Genomic DNA, 18,792 nt, shown 5'->3' with positions numbered 1-18,792 from the left:
TGCCCTTGGTGCAGTTTGTGTGCTATCGTAAATGAGCTTACTTTTTGGTGTAGAAATTCCTCGGATTCTATGATTGTTGAACCAAGGCTCTTGAATAAGAGCCACGTCCAAATTCTCGTGAATGAACCTTCTGCATAGGACACTACTTGCTCCCTTGGCGTGGTGAAGGTTCACCTGAATGAGTTTTACATTATTCTGTATTTTGTGGGTTTTGTTGGTTACCATTCTTCAGGGGCATGAGATTATCCCTCTGATTGGAGTGGCTTCCAATTGTCTTTGTGCTGGTCTGCTTCTGAACATTCGTAGTGGTATCATTGAAGCTTTTTGAACAGCCAGCAGTGATTTCAGGTCTTCTTGATGAAGTGCTTGAACTCTCCCTCTGGAACAAACAGGCACTGATTTTGTTTGACCCTGAGTTCTGTATACCGCTGACGCATTTGACGCCTTTGGTTTTGCCCTCTAGGTCTGAACAAGTGGAGCCCGTTTGTCCAGAGTTTGGATTCTTCCCTTCATCAGAGACCTCTGGGTCTTTTGTTTTGGGTTTGCCTGAACTTCTATTTGATTTTCTGAACGAAATTTGCCCAAATTTATAATTGATGGTCATGCCTCGGTTAACTAGCGTCTTCATTGATGCTCCGTCGACCGTGAGTGCCCACTCGATGTGCAAATTATTGATCACTGAGCGTTTTAGGATTCTCCACGCGTCAGTGTTGATGTTGTTATTTTGGCTCTCTATAAGCGCTTTAATTATGTTGTTATCGTATTTTACACTCTTCGGAAAGATTGTAACAAGAATGTCTGGCTTTGGAATGTTGCTCTCATCGACAGCCAGAAGCTCCGCGTCTTTCCACGGAACTAGGGAAGGGACCAATTTCATCAACCACTCAGACGTAGGTTTGTCGAGACAGTTGATAATCATGTACCCTGGTTTGTAGGTGCAATTGGCAAATTTTGGTTTCAGTTGTTCTTTCCGCTGAAGTAGAACAGCATCAAAAATTGCATCTTCAATAAGATTTTGTTGATCTGTGCTTAGCTCAACTACTGGATAGTTTTTTGGGAGTATTCCCACCTTCACACGAATGGTTACATCGCTGTAAGAGAGTTGGTTAGTTTGTGTACAATTTTTAGCACCCTCCAGGTTCTTGGAAAGCCCGGAAGTGCAGTTTTTTGCATTAACAAACCTTTGGTTCGCAGATTTTGAACCAGTGGGTAACGAGAAAGTTTTTCCTATTCCAGCGTTATACGGCCTAGCTTTGCAAGTGTCCTTAATTCGCTTTGGTTCAGGTTTACCGTCACTAGAGCCACTCAAGTCCATTGCATTGCTAGGTCTTTTCGCCGGAACATCAGATGGAGGCTTCTCAAGAGCCATTTCACGGGCTTGTTGTTTGTCATAGCCTCGTTGAATGAATCTTTTCATGCGCCTCCTCGTCGCTCCACTCATTTTGTTGTTCGATTTGTCGAATGTCTTCGTCTGGCGTTCGACCAAAGACTCCATCCGATTAGTATCACTCATTCCTTGGCGAATTTCTTTGATGGTGATATTTATTTTGTCATCCTCACCGCTCATCTCTTCATCAAGGGTGTCATGATTTGGAGAGTTAAGAATGGACGAAGAACAAGAAGCAATGTCTTCCAGCGATTTGCTGTGAAGTCCTTCGTCGTTCGAGTTTTCATCAATTTGAATCTTGATGGAATTCAATTCGGTTGAGTTGGACGGTTGCATATTTATATCCAATCTTTAAAAGGGGGAAAAACTAGAGAAACAAATAAAACAAAAAACAAAAAAAAAAAAAAAAAAAAAATATATATATATAATAATAAAATAATAAAAGAAAAAAAAAAAATAAAAAAAAAAAAAAAAATTTTTACATTGCGTTTACATTGCTGGGGAAAAAAAAAAAAAAAAAAAAAAAAAAAAAAAAAAAAAGAATTATAGTAAATAAATAAGTAATAAATAAATTGGATATATTCTAAATATATATGTATATACAGAATCTTAACCGAAGAGTTAGATGTCATGTACATGTACATATATATAGTTCCGCAACACTTCTTCAACAGAATGTTGCATAATATATTTCATGCAATATATGTTCACTAGGTCTATATCGCATGCAATACCCTGTGCTTTGTTGACAATTGTGCGATGGCTTTTGTTTTGCTTCACTATGCAAACCAAAAATCACAATTTATTGTGGCACACTTCACTTATTTCTGTCGCCTCTCTCACGTAATGTGAGGCTGACAGGCTTACAGCTTGGTCGTTAATGGGTTGAAAGCTTCCGCAGGTAATTGAATACTCTTAAATTATATCCAAGCAAAATCCGTAATCTTTCTGGAGTTTCGTTTGGAGCCGATTTCTCGATTTCTCCAAAGCTTTTGACTTAGTCAAAAGTCTTAGTCTCAAAATGGACCGAATTGGCCTACAATACTGGATCATAAACTTGCTAACTTCGTACCTATCCTGCGAAGCTTTTGTCAAGATACGTGAGTTTATGATTTCATCTGGCACGCCATGGCATTTATTAACGATGTCAGTATTAATTTCGAAGGCGAATGTGATGGTTGGATTTCTGTGACGCTACACAACTCATTTCGACGCCATTTACGCTCTGAAGTCGTTGTATATATGATGCATTTGTCCGCAGCGTTTTAAAATACGCAGTCAAGTCTGGGCCAAATTCATGCTGTTCATGTTCAGAGCATCGAACGTGTTCAGAAACGCTCTACGTGGCCTGTCTTGGAATAATCCCACCAACAGTGTTGTGTACTCATTGGAATGCAAACCTTGGAAAGTCGTCGATTCGAACGTTGCTCCTCTTGCTTGAATGTAATTTTGAGAACAGAAGAGCAAAGGTCAAAATAAAAATACACTGATTTCTTTTTTTTTTACGCGACTGATGCGTGCGTGAAAAAAACGTGAAAAACATCGCGTAATTTTAAGCAAATCGCGTAAAAAAGCGTAATTTCAAGACAATCGTGTAAAAAAAAGATTGGCCCATCATAGCGTCACAACCACACTCGCACACACTCTCACAGAATTCATTTTCTTCTCTTTCTCTTTCTCTTCCAAACGAAGCGACGACAGGCAGTACCAAATCGCGTAATTTCAGGAGGAAGAGAATCGTAAGAAAATAAACGCGTGAAATAGAATCACATAAAAAAATCGCGTAAAATAAGAATCCTTTACACTGAATCATTCTACATGCACACACCTACAAAATGAGTGGTACTCAGGTTTCTGAATGGCACGCTCGAAAGAAATACGTCAAATTGCATTAGACCAAGTTTTTATCGTGAAGAGTATTGACTAGTCGTAGTGGTTAAGTCGATTTCAATGCTGAAGCTGAAGAATCATTTAACCCATTTTGTGCCAAACGTTCGAAAAATCGAACAGCTGCTTTGATATTTTTTCATGTCCTTGAAAAGCAACTATATTGTAATGTTTTTGCACCAAAAGATAGCTTAATTTGTTAGCTACCACTTACCATCAATTTCATTCAATTTTATATAACTTTATTTAGTAATCAACTCGATTTAAAGCAAATATATCTGGAAGGTGTTTTCATGTTCAATAAAAACACCCAATAAAATACAAAAAATATTTGAACTCTTCTACAATTACTTTGATAGAAGAACACACATTGTAATGTAGGGCAAAAACCATTCGATTGAGCCTTCTACAAATAAACAACAGCAGGAGAAAATGTGTGTTCGAAAAATCGAACGTTGGCCATTATGAACTTTTTTTCTGATGAATCAATACCAACATATCTAACCTCTGTAGCACAGAAAATAATGATACTTTTCAACTGAATAATACCTCTCAACCCTCAATGTCATTGTTTTATCGCAGCGTACTTGTACTTTGCAGGTTTTGGTGAATGTTCGATTTTTCGGGAAATGGATAATCGGAACGCCGTATATTTGCTAATTGAAGTGACTTTTAGTTCACAGTACTTACTTACTTACTTACTTACGGATTCGGATTCGCGATTCGGCCAATGTTCGATTTTTCGAACAGTCATTTCCCGGAAAATAGAAGATGGGGAAACAACATGAACATTGGGGTTTCCTTAGCGTCAATAATCGAAATTACACCAATGGCTTTCGTAGAAAAAATTTTGCCTGCTCGTTAATGGGTTAAAAATAGGGCACTCAATTTTAGCGATTGCTGCGCTTCCTGTTTTCGAATATGCAAGATTTTGATTGCGTATTTTTTATATTTTTTTCGCAGTTTAAAACTAGCGCAGTTCTGAGATATTCATGAGGAGAATAGAAAAATAATTGTTCTCCGGATATACATGCCTGTAAGCTCCGTGGAAATCTTCGAATGATTTTTTTACGTGGGTTAACTTTGGAAAGGAAAAAACACCTCTCTGATTTCTGGATATGTTATGTAAGTAAACCTCAGCTTTCAAGAAAAAATATAAAAAATATAGCCCCCTTGGTCCCGAAACCATGTAAACCATGCCAAAGGGTAGTCCGCGGTTTACCGGTCGCTAAACCGGTAAAATCTAAGATAGTGAAACCTCCAAAAGCAATGGGTTGAATATTCCTTCATCTCTTGCCGTGATCATTTGATAAGATGTTTATGCTAAACTCAATAAAACATATTAGTAGTAACAGTAGATATTTCTTCATGAAAGTTTCAGTTTTTATATATATATATATGAAGAAATATCTACTGTTACTATTTTATTTTATTTTATTTATGTTATTTTATATTCACACATCCAGTTATTCGATCATAACTTGTAATAAGGCAAAAAAATCACTAGGAACAATTTCAACAATGTTTTCTTCAGGCATATAATTTATTAGATGACCAATTGAGAATGCTGAAAACATCTTGCATAAGATTTCGAAAATCAATAAAAACTATTTTGTTGGAGAAAACCTTGCCTTTGACTGCGAAAGTGATTTTCAATGAAGTATTGTTATTTTTATTTTAAAACCTTGATATGTTATGACAATTAGTTGCATAGATTTCTTTCAGGAAACATAGTGATGAATAGAACAACACCAGTTGAAAAGAGTTTACTCTATTCTGTTATAGATACAGTCGGGTAAAAACTGTCGACATAATTTTCGAGCTGTTTGGTTTGCCTGTTGGATCCTTGATATTTTTTTCTTTGGGAAACATTTCGGCAAAGTTTCAAAATATGCAACTCGTAACACATGACGTTCGAGGAATAGCTCGATTCGATAAGATTATATCGATTTACAAAATACGAAAATTTTCGCGGTGAGATAGTACGGATCGGATCGACCGTTCGATTTATTTTACATAATTTTCCATAGATAGTTCTTATACCTCTAGTTAATTGATAATAATCATCTTGGATGTATTTTTAATGGAAAACAAATGCTTTATGAACATACAAAATTATAATTTCATTAAAAAAAACAGTGATTTTGATTGATGAGATTTTACAAAAAAAAAAAGTAAAGATAAAAAAATAATCACAAAATATAATAAAGTCAATTAAACAACGATATTATCAGTGTTGGAATATGGCAGTTTTTGCTTCCGATCAGCTGCCAGGATTCATATTCTCAAGCTGGAGAGAATACAATATCGTTGCTTGCGTATAGCAAAGGGGTGTTTGCATTCGACACATACGATGAGTCTCGAAGTCTTGGCAGGAGTACCCCCGCTTACTCTTCGATTCACAGAATTATCCTACAGATTTCTCATCCGTTGCAAGATCATGAATCCATTGGTGATTGATAACTTCGAAAATCTACTCTAACTGACTCCTCAGTCAAGTTTTATGTCTTTGTACCATGATTTCCTTACCCATGAAGTGCACCCTTCACCGGGCATCTCCAACCAAGTTTGCTTCCCATATTTTTGCAATTCCTCTGTCAATTTTGATCTGTCCATGCGACAAAAAATCCATGGAATCCCAGATCATCTACGCTCCGATTCTATTCCGCCGATATTTTCGGCAGAATATGGGAAAATTAGATCTGATAAAATGTTCTTTACTGACGGTTCATTCATGAACGGGTCCACTGGCTTCGGCATCTTCAATGAAAATTCCAGTGCCTCTTTCAAACTCAAAGATCCTTGTTCCGTGTATGTCGCTGAACTGGGTGCGATATACTACGCACTAGGGATCATTGAAACATTGCCCATCGACCATTATTTTATTTTTTCAGACAGTCTCAGCTCAATAGAGGCAATTCGTTCAATGAAAGTTGATAAACGCTCATCTTATTTCCTAACAAGAATAAGACATCTATTGAGTGTTTTGGTCGAAAAATTATTCAAGATTACCTTAGCATGGGTTCCCTCTCATTGCTCGATTCCGGGGAATGAGAAAGCGGACTCGCTAGCTAAGGTGGGCGCTTCAGAAGGCACACTTTTTGAAAGGCAAATTGCTTATAACGAATTTTTTCACATTCCTCGTCAGGACACACTCGTTAGTTGGCAGCGCATGTGGAGTGGTGATGAGTTCGGTCGCTTACACACGATTATCCCTAAGGTTTCGACGAAAGCTTGGTTCAAGGGATTGAATGTAGGTCGTGATTTCATTCGCGTGATATCTCGGCTTATGTCCAATCACTACAACCTAAACGCGCATCTCTATCGCATTGGGCTCGCAGCAAAAAATCTTTGTGATTGTGGCGATGGCTACCACGACATCGAGCATATTGTCTGGTCGTGTATCCGGTTCCATGCTGCTCGCTCTCAGCTCTCTATAGCACTGAGAGCAAAAGGCAGACAATCGGACATCCCCGTCCGGGATATCTTAGGTAGTCGTGATCCTGATCTTCTGCTTCATCTATACCTGTTCCTCAGAAACGCCGATGTCAACGTTTAATGATGTTTCCTTCGTTGTGTCCCTGTTTCGTATCCCTCTATCCGATCTATAAACTTTTACTTAGTCGCGGCAATACATACACACACTCTTTACAGATACACGGGCCAAAGGTTGTGCAGTCCACTGATGATTCAACAAAAGCCAAAGGTTGTACCGCTCATGACAACTCTACACGAGCTGATGATTGCGCCGGCTAGTGACCATTCTATCCTGGATTCCTCGAGAAGACGCACCACGCTAGATATGGGGTACAGACTAGGGGGGCGTTGCTGATTAATGGTCAGCTGCATCCCAATAGGAAGTATCCCGTGTCGGGCACAGGTACAGATGATTGAAGACAGCAACATCACAATTACGAAAACACTTGTAATACTAACCTCGAGCCAACCGCGAGTAATCAGTTACATATTACTAACATAGTTATAAGGCAAACATTGTCGAAATATTGAACTCCCGGCCCCGTCAGGTTGACGCCATATGAGCCTTAATTAAAATATATATTTTGGATAAAAAAAAAGACGGGTGGGTAATGTCGGGGACATAACCGGAGTGACGTAGGACTATACAAAGGGGACAGCTTTTGTTAAATATATATTTTAAATATATTGTTTTATTTTCTTCTCCTACGTGAATACCTACCTATCTACCTGAAAAATGGATTAGTTTACTGTTTACTCTTTATGAATATGTTGATGGTTCTCAAAAGAACCTTTGGTGTTGTGTTTTTGTTATCACTCGATATTCCCATCTTGTTCGGTTAAACCTTCCTGTTTAGCTATTGCGTTTGCCACTCGCCACAGCTTTCACAGTTGGAAAATTTCTTCTCATCCAGCTTGTGACATATTGTTCAGTAAATTACATTTAATGCGACTTTGCCACTCACTGAAACTAATTGTTGCCTTGCCGAACCGAAGCTGCTCTGTTCTTGATGCGTGTTTTCTGATTGTCATGAGCAGCTTTGCAAGCCAACTCGAGCACTCCGACGGCCGAAACTCTATAATCGCTGTTAGGTATACTGGTGCTCCGGCACCAATCCGTTCGGCCTAGTTACCCTTGCGGAGCAATCAGTGAATGCGGCCAACAGGGAACTGGAGATCTGCACGGTTCGAGTGAGACTTTGCCTTTCCCTTAACGTGTCCTCCTTTGTTACGTCCACGATGCCGATGCCGTACACCACACGGGTTTACGGTTTGAAAGAAAATAAGATATTTTTTTGGGGTCCGCGTGTTTTATACTCTAGCGCAATTTAAGAATTGGTGAAAATCAATAAGCTCAGAACAACTGCCAAATTCACATACTCATCATATCCTGGCAAACAAATTATGACAAAATCAATTTGTGTTTTATTATTATTTTGGATAATGTTTTAGAAAGCATTGAACTGTATTTCCTAAACTCTTTTTTGGAAGGTTTAATGGCCCTGAAAAGCGCCTTGTTTTATGGAATGGTTCCAATTTAGAAAACTTAGTACTCGTGGTTTTGAAAAAAACCATTTCGAACGCCCTCGATGCCGCCTTGTTCTGGATTTGCCACCAAAGCAGTTTGTATAAAGAACAAACTTTTTTCTTCTGCTACCTGATGCCGTTTTGCGATTGCATTCGCCACTCGCCACTCGCTGCAACTGCCTGTTGTCTTGATGTCCACCGAACCGAATGTGTTCTGTTCCGAATGCGGGTTTTCTTATCGTCGCGAGCAGCTTTGCCAGCTAACTCGATCACTTCGGCGGCCGAAACTATATAACGCCGGCTAGGTGGACTGGTGCACTGGTACTAACGCGCTCGGCCTAGCTACCCTTGCGGGGAACTCCAGATCAACACGGTTCGAGCGGGATTTTGCCTTTCCCTTCACTTTTCCTCCTTTACCATGTCCAGACATGGCTGCTTGGGTTGGTTTGTTGATGTGTTGTGATGCGAACCGATGTGGTGTACGGTTTGAATGAGAATGAACGTTACGGAAGGAAGGAAGGTATTGTATTATAGAGACTTTAAACTTTTGCAGTTCATTCGTCTCTAGCCTTGAGAAAGGCCCTTTGAAAACTCTTCTCTACTCTACTCCAGCGCTACCACCTCCGCCCTCTTGCCTTGAGAAAGGCACTCGATCCCTCGCCGTCCAGCTCGTCCAGCAACGATGTTGTCCAGTCGGTGTCCACACAAAGAATGATCGTTACGGCAGCGGAGCGGGGATTTTTAAGCTGACTGGCTGGCTCGAGAATTACGCATGTGTGAGACTGCGACCAATGTTTCGTTCATTTTTTCTTTTTCCTTTCCAATCGTGCTTCATTCTCTGGTTGCCCGTTTTGGTCGGTACGATATGAGGAGCACAAAATGGACCAATCAAAAATGGGCACATAGTGCATTTTGACAATGCTTGATATTTCACAATTATTCAATTATTTATCTCAAGAAAAATGAAATGTTATTCGTTATGATAGATGCGTAGATATATTTCCTATCAATTGATGCAAAAACCTTTGCGATCTATTGAGAAATGCTCGAGTTATAAGCGTTCCAAATCTTGCATTTTTTCCTACTTGTTCAGTGCCTAGATTTCCATTTCACCCCCTATAAATGCCGTGTAAAGTCAATTCATTTATTGTGATTGATTGTTCTTCGTTACAAGTAAATTTAATGACGGACCTTTTACGTTTGGTATGATGACTAGAACAAAATATTTGTACGGAAGAATTATCAAACGTTTGATGAACCAGCCTAAGGCTGAAAATCTTTCCAATAAAGACAAAAAAAATTATCAAACGATTATTTTATTTTACATTTCCCTCTGAAGTTTACATCCCAAAAGTGTACATACTTCTCGAATCTCGAATTTGCTTGAAACTGATAAGTTCATTCGCTTCTAGTGGCTGCACGATTTTCCCAGGTTCCTAAGTTTAGAAGATCATGTTAGGACAGACATATTCCACTCTGCACAAAGGCAAGCGAGGACAAAAGTACTCGCAGTTTGCATTTATTTGCAGAGCCGATTTCCCCAGAAACCACGGTTTTGAAGTCTGTGTTAGGGAAACACATTTCAATCGGAGCAAAAATACCCCCGATTTGTATGAATTCGCAATGCCGATTTCCCCACGCTTCATGGATTTGAAGTCTGTGTTAGGGAAACACATTCCAGTCGGAACAAAAATACCCCCGACTTGCATGAATTTGAAATACCGATTTCTCCAGGCACCTTGGTTTAGAAATCTCTATTAGGGAACACATTTCGGTGGGAACAAAAGCTCCCCCTACTTTCGTGTGTTCTTTTTCTTCTTTTTGGCTTTAAGAGGGTTTAAACTTTTCAGTTCACTCGCCTCTAGGCTCTTTCGTGTGCTTGCAATGCCAATTTCGCTGCTTGGTTTTAAAGTCTGTGTTCGAAATCTTTCATTTTTTCCTGCATGTTCTGTGTTTAGGTTTTCATTTTACCCTCCATATATTCCGGTTAGACGTAGTCCCACGTCAAAATGTCACTCCTTCTATAGAGTCACTCTCCCATCGATGACAGGCATTGAAGTTGTCGCTTGCCAGACCCAAATCAATGGCAAAGACCTCTGCATTGCCTCGATATATATTCCTCCAAGAACTATGGTTGGCCGCCATCAGTTTTTTGATATCATCGAGGCACTGCCGGAGCCGCGGCTAATCTTAGGTGACCTCAACTCCCATGGAACAGCATGGGGTTCACTCTACGATGACAACCGTGCCACTTTGATTTATGATCTGTGCGACAACTTCAAATTGACAGTTTTGAATACTGGGGAAGCAACTAGAATAGCCAACCCCCCTGCACGGGCAAGTATGCTAGACATATCACTTTGCTCTTCTGCGTTATCCCTGGATTGCACGTGGAAGGTAATCCAAGATCCCCACGGTAGTGACCACCTGCCAATAATTTTATCGATCGCCAATGAATCAGGTTCTCGTGAGTCAGTCGATATTGCGTATGACCTCACGAAAAATATTGACTGGAGAAAATTTGCAGAAATAATATCTGAAGCACTTGTTTCAATGCATGAACTTCCTCCACTCGACGAGTATAACTTTATATCGAGTTTGATTTACGAAAGCGCACTTCAAGCTCAAAAGAAACGTGTTCCTGCTACCACTTTCCGACGTCGTCCTCCATCACTTTGGTGGGACAAGGAGTGTTCAAAGGTCTACCTTGAAAAATCATCCGCTTTCAAAAAATTCCGGAAAACTGGACTAGTGGAATGGTTTCGAAAGTACCAAGCTCTAGAAGCCAAACTAAAAGGTCTGATTAAAGCAAAAAAGCGTGGATATTGGCGGAAGTTCGTCAATGGTTTGTCAAGGGAGACCGCTATGAGCACTCTTCGGAATACGGCTAGGAGAATGCGTGGCTGGAACCATACAAATGAAAGTGAGGAATACTCTGACCGTTGGATTTTCAAATTTGCAAGAAAGGCTTGTCCCGATTCTGTTCCTGCACAAAGCGTCGTACGCGATATTCCGCTCCAATGCGATTATGAGAATTTTTCGATGGTAGAATTCTCAATTGCCCTCCTCTCATGTAACAATTCAGCTCCTGGGCCGGACAAGATTAAATTCAACTTGTTGAAGAATATTCCCGACTTGGCGAAACAGCGTTTGCTGAACTTGTTCAACAAGTTTCTGGAGCTGAATATTGTCCCATATGACTGGAGGCAAGTGAGAGTGATAGCCATACGAAAACCCAACAAGCCGGCTTGCGATCACAACTCGTATAGGCCGATTGCAATGTTATCCTGTATTCGCAAATTGTTAGAGAAAATGATTCTACTTCGTTTGGACAAGTGGGTTGAAGCGAACAATTTGCTGTCAAATACGCAGTTTGGCTTCCGCCGAGGTAAAGGGACGAACGATTGTCTGGCGCTGCTATCTTCTGAAATCCAAATCGCATTTGCTCGCAAAGAACAAATGGCTTCCGTTTTCCTCGATATCAAAGGGGCATTTGATTCAGTTTCCATGGAAATTCTCTCAGAGAAAATTAATAATCGTGGACTTCCACCAATTCTGAATAATTTCCTGTACAATTTACTGTCAGAAAAGCACATGTTTTTCAATCATGGCAGCTTGAAATCTTCTCGATACAGTTTAATGGGCCTACCACAAGGCTCCTGCCTAAGCCCCCTCTTGTACAGTTTTTACGTCAATGATATAGATGATTGTCTAACTAGAGACTGCACGCTGAGACAACTTGCAGACGATGGAGTTATTTCCATCACGGGTACTAATCCCGTCGTTCTGCAAAAGTCGTTGCAAGATACCCTGAACAATTTGTTCACGTGGGCCCTCAAGCTGGGTATCGAATTCTCTACGGAGAAAACTGAAATGGTCGTTTTTTCTAGGAAGCACGAACCCGCCCAATTCCAGCTTCACCTATCCGGCAAAACGATCAAGCACTCGATGTTTTTCAAATACCTTGGAGTATATTTTGACTCTAAATGTACCTGGGGAATACACATTGCGTATTTGAAACAGAAATGCCAGCAAAGAATCAATTTTCTCCAAACAATAACCGGAACATGGTGGGGTGCCCATCCAGGAGACCTCATTCAGTTATACAAAACAACGATATTATCAGTGTTAGAATATGGCAGTTTTTGCTTCCGATCAGCTGCCAGGATTCATATTCTCAAGCTGGAGAGAATACAATATCGTTGCCTGCGTATAGCCATGGGGTGTTTGCATTCGACACATACGATGAGTCTCGAAGTTTTGGCAGGAGTACCCCCGCTTACTCTTCGGTTCACAGAATTATCCTACAGATTTCTCATCCGTTGCAAGATCATGAATCCATTGGTGATTGATAACTTCGAAAATCTACTCCAACTGATTCCTCAGTCAAGTTTTATGTCTATATACCATGAGTACCTTACCCACGACGTGCACCCTTCACCAGGCATCTCCAACCAAGTTTGCTTCCCATACTTTTGCAATTCCTCTGTCATTTTTGATCTGTCCATGCGACAAAAAATCCATGGAATCCCAGATCATCTACGCTCCGATTATATTCCGCCGATATTTTCGGCAGAATATGGGAAAGTTAGATCTGATAAAATGTTCTTTACTGACGGTTCATTCATGAACGGGTCCACTGGCTTCGGCATCTTCAATGAAAATTCCAGTGCCTCTTTCAAACTCAAAGATCCTTGTTCCGTGTATGTCGCTGAACTGGGTGCGATATACTACGCACTAGGGATCATTGAAACATTGCCCATCGACCATTATTTTATTTTTTCAGACAGTCTCAGCTCAATAGAGGCAATCCGCTCAATGAAGGTTGATAAACGCTCATCTTATTTCCTAACTAGAATAAGACAACTATTGAGTGTTTTGGTCGAAAAATTATTCAAGATTACCTTAGCATGGGTTCCCTCTCATTGTTCGATTCCGGGGAATGAGAAAGCGGACTCGCTAGCTAAGGTGGGCGCTTTAGAAGGCACACTTTTTGAAAGGCAAATTGCTTATAATGAACTTTTCCACATTCCTCGTCAGTACACGCTCGTAAGTTGGCAGCGCATGTGGAGTGGAGATGAGTTCGGTCGTTGGTTACACACGATTATCCCTAAGGTCTCGACGAGTGCATGGTTCAAGGGATTGAATGTAGGTCGTGATTTCATCCGCGTGATATCTCGGCTTATGTCCAATCACTACAACCTAAACGCGCATCTCTATCGCATTGGGCTCGCAGCAAAAAATCTTTGTGATTGTGGCGATGGCTACCACGACATCGAGCATGTTGTCTGGTCGTGTATCCGGTTCCATACTGCTCGCTCTCAGCTCTCTAGAGCACTGAGAGCACAAGGCAGACAATCGGAGATCCCCGTCCGGGATATCTTAGGTAGCCGTGATCCTGATCTTCTGCTTCATCTATGCCTGTTCCTCAGGAACGCCGATGTCAACATTTAATGATGTTTTCTTCGTTGTGTCCCCGTTTTATATCCCTCCTATCCGATCGATAAACTTTTACTTAGTCGCGGCAATACATACACACACTCTTTACAGATACACGGGCCAAAGGTTGTGCAGTCCACTGATGATTCAACAAGAGCTAAAGGTTGTACCGCTCATGACAACTCTACATGAACTGATGATTGCGCCGGTTAGTGACCATTCTATCCTGGATTCCTCGAGTCGAGAAAGACGCACCACGCTAGATATGAGGTACAGACTAGGGGGGCGTTGCTGATTGAGGGTCAGCTGCATCCCAATAGGAAGTATCCCGTGTCAGGCACACGTACAGAGCATTGGAGACAGCAACATCCGAATTACGAAAACACTTGTAATACTAACCTCGAGCCAACCGCGAGTAATCGGTTACATATTACTAACATAGATAATAAGAAAAATTGTCAAAGTATTGAACTCCCGGCCCCGTGAGGCTAACGCCATATGAGCCTTGATAAAAATATATATTTTGGAAAAAAAAAAAAAAAACTAAAATTCATAACTTACTTTTGAGCAAAGTTTAATAGCTAATTCAATGTTTATTTAAATTGGTACTGTTTTACAGCGCATTTTCTAAAACTTACTGTTAGGTTTTGAAGTTTATTTCAATAAATGTGAACATAGAATATATTGCGCAACTTTGAACTAAATTTTATGAGTTTAGAAATGATAATTGGCTTGATAAAGCGTTGATAGAGGTAATATAGACCCAGTTCTTCACCAAAAACGGAACTGTTTTTTTTCTGTACTATAGTGACTTTCAACACATTTGGCTGGTTCGTCACTTTTACCTTCCATTTCGGAAGAATGTCGGGAGTGAGAATTGAACTCGTGACCCTTAGCGTGAGAGGTATGGATGTTACCGCTACGCCAGATCGCCTCCAAAAGGGAACTGTGATAACTCAATTTGTTTATTATAGCTTTGAAGTTTTGGTTGTAACTCCATCCATATCCATAAACTAATTATTGAAACGAATATTATATTTAACCGGAAAACCTTCGATTTGTGAAGTGGTCGTTTGAAAGAAGGTTAATCTATTGTATATTATAGGTCCAAAATAATAAAAAAATACAATGTCACAATCATTCGAATTCTCGAGCGCAAATGAACTAATGTTTCTAGGGGCAATATGCATTCAGACCGCTGGAAGTACTCTAGAATTTGAAGTAAAAGTCGCTTTGTTGTTCAATTCATTTTATATGCATGTGGATTTTCTGCTTGAAAAAGTTTGAAAAAAGCAAGTTAATAACCCCGAGACAAAAGTCTCCGTTGATTACTAAGAACAAAAGTGAACAAGTGACAATGATAAAAAAGCGAACAAAAAACTTTATTTGACGATATTTTCGGCCAATTGTTTTAATTTCATTGAAATAATATCACTCTATAACCCACATACGCTATCATACTGAAACATCTTCACATATTTCATATTGCCATCCATTCATCGTCGACAACGCCAAGTAATCGGACGTAAGTGCTCTCTATCCCGTTACCGTAATCGAGTACCACGAATATCGAGAACCGTTAGTTTTTTTTGTTTCCCGCCCTGGGTTTTTTTTTTCGCCGCGCATCTATCTCACCGTGGAACATCAGTGAGAGAAGAAAAGTTAGCCTCAAAGGCAGGCAAAGTGGCTGGCTTTCGATTTTCGTCGAACCAGCGCCATTACGGGCATCGATGGTCAATCGCACACTAATTGGTATTGGTGTGACCCGCCGTTCGTTAGTGTGAAGAAGCGTTCCAGACTACTCCTTGGTGGTGTGTGATACACTATCTCGTTTGTGCCGAGCACACAGCACGCGATCGGGTGATCGCTGAGTACAGCAGCACCGGTGTGTGCAATTAGGTATTTTTAGAAATAAATATATTTTAAGATTTGATAGAAATAAGATTTCAATAAAATATAATAATAATATTTCATATAATTGCCGACTATGGCAAATAGAGATGGATCTCCAAGTATGGAGATCTCTTACAATGAAAATATTGAGATTCCCTCGGTCGCCCAGAAAGGGGCCGGAAAGTCGCTAAAACGCGTAACAGAAGATGTATCTTCTGAAGAAGATTCAACCAACACTAAAAAGCCCCCCTCCAAGAAATCCGCAAATCTCTCCTCTCAATCGCTTCCCCCTCCTGTTTCCACTCAACCTTCGACCTCGCATTCCTCATCTGTTGTCTCCGATCCCCCTCAACCATCCACTTCCTCTCCCCCTTATAACGACACCGTTCCCGCGCAAACCTCGTCCTCGTCTTCCCTTCCTGTTGTGTCCTCTCCCCGGGTCAAGGTTTATCCAGAAGACGCACCTGGAACTGGTCCCTGGGTTGTTTTCTTCCGGCCCAAACCAAACGGAAAAGCGCTGAATGTTATTCAGATCACGAAAGATCTGACAAGATACTCCTCCGTGATCGAAGTTTTGAAAGTTAGACCGAACAAACTGCGTGTTATCGTGGGTGATCGGAAACATGCAAACGATATTGTGATCGATCAGAGGTTCACCCTGGAGTATCGTGTCTACGTGCCGTCCCATGACGTAGAAATCTCGGGGGTGGTAACTGAAACGGGTCTGACGTGTAAAATGATAAAAGAAGGATTTGGAAAATTTAAAAGACTCCCTATGGTGAGTGTTAAAATCTTGGACTGCCGCCAACTAGGGAAAGTCTCCCAAGAAGGGGGAGAGACTAAATTCACGCCGTCCGACTCGTTTCGAGTAACTTTTGCTGGTTCCGCCCTCCCTGACTACGTCATGGTGGATAAATTGAGGCTGCCTTTGCGACTCTTCGTGCCAAAGCCCATGACTTGTCAAAAATGCAAGTCAGTTGGTCACACTTCAGCTTATTGTGCCAACAAGGAGCGCTGTGCCACTTGCGGAGAGCAACATGAGGGGAAATCCTGCAGTGCGACTGAGCATAAATGTCCATATTGCAGGGGATCTCCACATGAGCTCTCAGCTTGTGAAACTTACAAGAATCGCTGGGAGAAACAGAAGCGCTCTTTAAAGGAACGCTCGAAGCGCACTTTTGCGGAAATTTTAAAGGGCGCTTCTCCACTGGCCCAACAACAACAACAAACAATCTCCACACACAATGTTTTCTCTACGTTGCCAGTTGATGAAATGGAAGCGGACACAGCTAGCGGGGGCACACCGTTTATTTTCAAAGGGAATCCCCGGCGCAAAAATGTGACCACTCCCAAATTTCAAGAACAAGTTCCCCCGGTGATACCCCCTGTTAGTTTGCCTATAAAATCGAGTGCAGCGGACAAGCAAAATCAGGTTCCTCCTGGCTTCCGTGGGAATAGTTCACCCTCGAACGACCCAGCACTCGAGGGGACATCAAAAACCCCATCTGTCCCTGTTTTTCCGTCCAGCTCAACTTCCCAATCGGGATTTATAAAGTTGACTGACCTTGTGGATCAAATCTTCACGTGTTTTAATGTCTCCGACTCCATCAGAACCATTGTCATCTCAATGCTTCCAGTATTAAAGACAATTTTGCAACAATTGATGCAAACATGGCCCCTCCTTGCAATGATTATCTCTCTTGATGTCTAATTCAAATAGAGAGGTCGGAGATATCACTGTTTTACAGTGGAATTGTCGTAGTCTTATCCCTAAATTGGATACATTCAAATTTTTAATTCATAAGTTCAATTGTGATGTTTTTGCTCTGTCCGAAACTTGGCTTTCTTCGCGAGATGATCTCTCTTTCCATGATTTTAATATTATACGCTTGGACCGTGATGACAGATACGGAGGGGTGCTATTGGGCTATTGGCTATCAATAAGTGCCACTCATTTTTTCGAATTGACCTTCCACCTATTGGAGGGATTGAAGCTGTTGCTTGTCATGCAAACATCAGAGGAAAAGACCTCTGTATTGTCAGCTTGTATTGGCCTCCGAGAGCTGCGGTTAGCCGCAAGCAACTTGTTGACATGTGCTCACTCCTTCCTGAGCCACGATTGATCTTGGGAGACTTCAACTCTCACGGAACTGCCTGGGGGGAACAGTACGATGACAATCGTTCATCGTTGATATATGACCTTTGTAACAGCTTCAATATGACCGTTTTGAATACTGGGGAAACAACACGTGTACCTAAACCTCCTGCTAACCCAAGTGCTCTTGACCTCTCGCTTTGCTCGAATTCACTATCGCTAGATTGCAAGTGGAATGTAATCCAGGACCCCAACGGTAGTGATCACTTGCCAATCAAAATTTCCATCACCATTGGGTCGAATTTTTCTGAATCTATAAACATGGCATATGACCTCACAAGACACATTGACTGGAAAAAATATACGGACGCGATTGCTCTAGCCATCAATTCCAGAGATGGTTTACCTCCAGTGGAGGAGTATAACTTCCTTTCTCGTTTGATCTATGACAGCGCGGTTCGCGCTCAAACGAAACCCATCCCAGGTTCCACTATTCGTCGAAGGCCTCCCAATCCATGGTGGGATAGCCAATGTTCCAAGCTTTTTGTAGAAAAATCGAATGCATTTAAAGCTTTTCGGAAACGTGGAACCCCTGAAAATTTTCAAACGTATTTATCCCTTGAGAACCAGTTCAAACATTTGATCAAAGGGAAAAAACGTGCTTATTGGCGAAATTTCGTGGGAGGTTTGTCACGAGAAACGTCAATGAAAAAATTATGGAAAGTGGCTCGAAACATGAGAAATCGCTCTTCAACGAATGAAAGCGAAGAATATTCACATCGATGGATTTTTAATTTTGCACAGAAGGTTTTTCCTGATTCCGCTCCTGTGCAAAAAATAGTTCGAGTTATACCACAAGATAGGTGCGATCTTGATTCCGAGTTTTCGATGGTAGAATTCTCTCTTGCTCTCCTTTCATGTAACAATTCTGCTCCGGGATCGGATCGAATTAAGTTCAACTTGCTGAAAAACCTCCCTGATGTGGCGAAACATCGCTTGTTGAATTTATTCAATCGGTTTCTGGAGCATAATATTGTTCCAGATGATTGGAGACAAGTACGAGTTATAGCTATTCAAAAACCCGGAA

General features: G+C 41.0%; 1 protein-coding gene across 1 annotated transcript in view; it reads right to left on the bottom strand.

Annotated features, from left to right (window-relative positions):
* Positions 1-344: 344 nt before the first annotated feature.
* The window catches only part of LOC129773738 (uncharacterized), a 28,780-nt gene continuing 10,332 nt past the window's right edge, over positions 345-18,792 (bottom strand). Inside the window, exons 2-4 of the mRNA XM_055777382.1 lie at positions 1,182-1,736; positions 427-1,091; positions 345-379 (exon numbers count right to left, since the gene is read on the bottom strand). Coding sequence (XP_055633357.1) covers positions 345-379; positions 427-1,091; positions 1,182-1,736 — 1,255 coding nt within the window. The remainder of the gene's footprint in view (positions 380-426; positions 1,092-1,181; positions 1,737-18,792) is intronic.

The sequence above is a fragment of the Toxorhynchites rutilus genome, chromosome 3 (genome assembly GCF_029784135.1).
Source record: "Toxorhynchites rutilus septentrionalis strain SRP chromosome 3, ASM2978413v1, whole genome shotgun sequence".
Classification (NCBI taxonomy): domain Eukaryota; kingdom Metazoa; phylum Arthropoda; class Insecta; order Diptera; family Culicidae; genus Toxorhynchites; species Toxorhynchites rutilus.
Note: the sequence above shows the minus strand (reverse complement) of the source record. Positions and strands in the feature narration are given on the sequence as shown.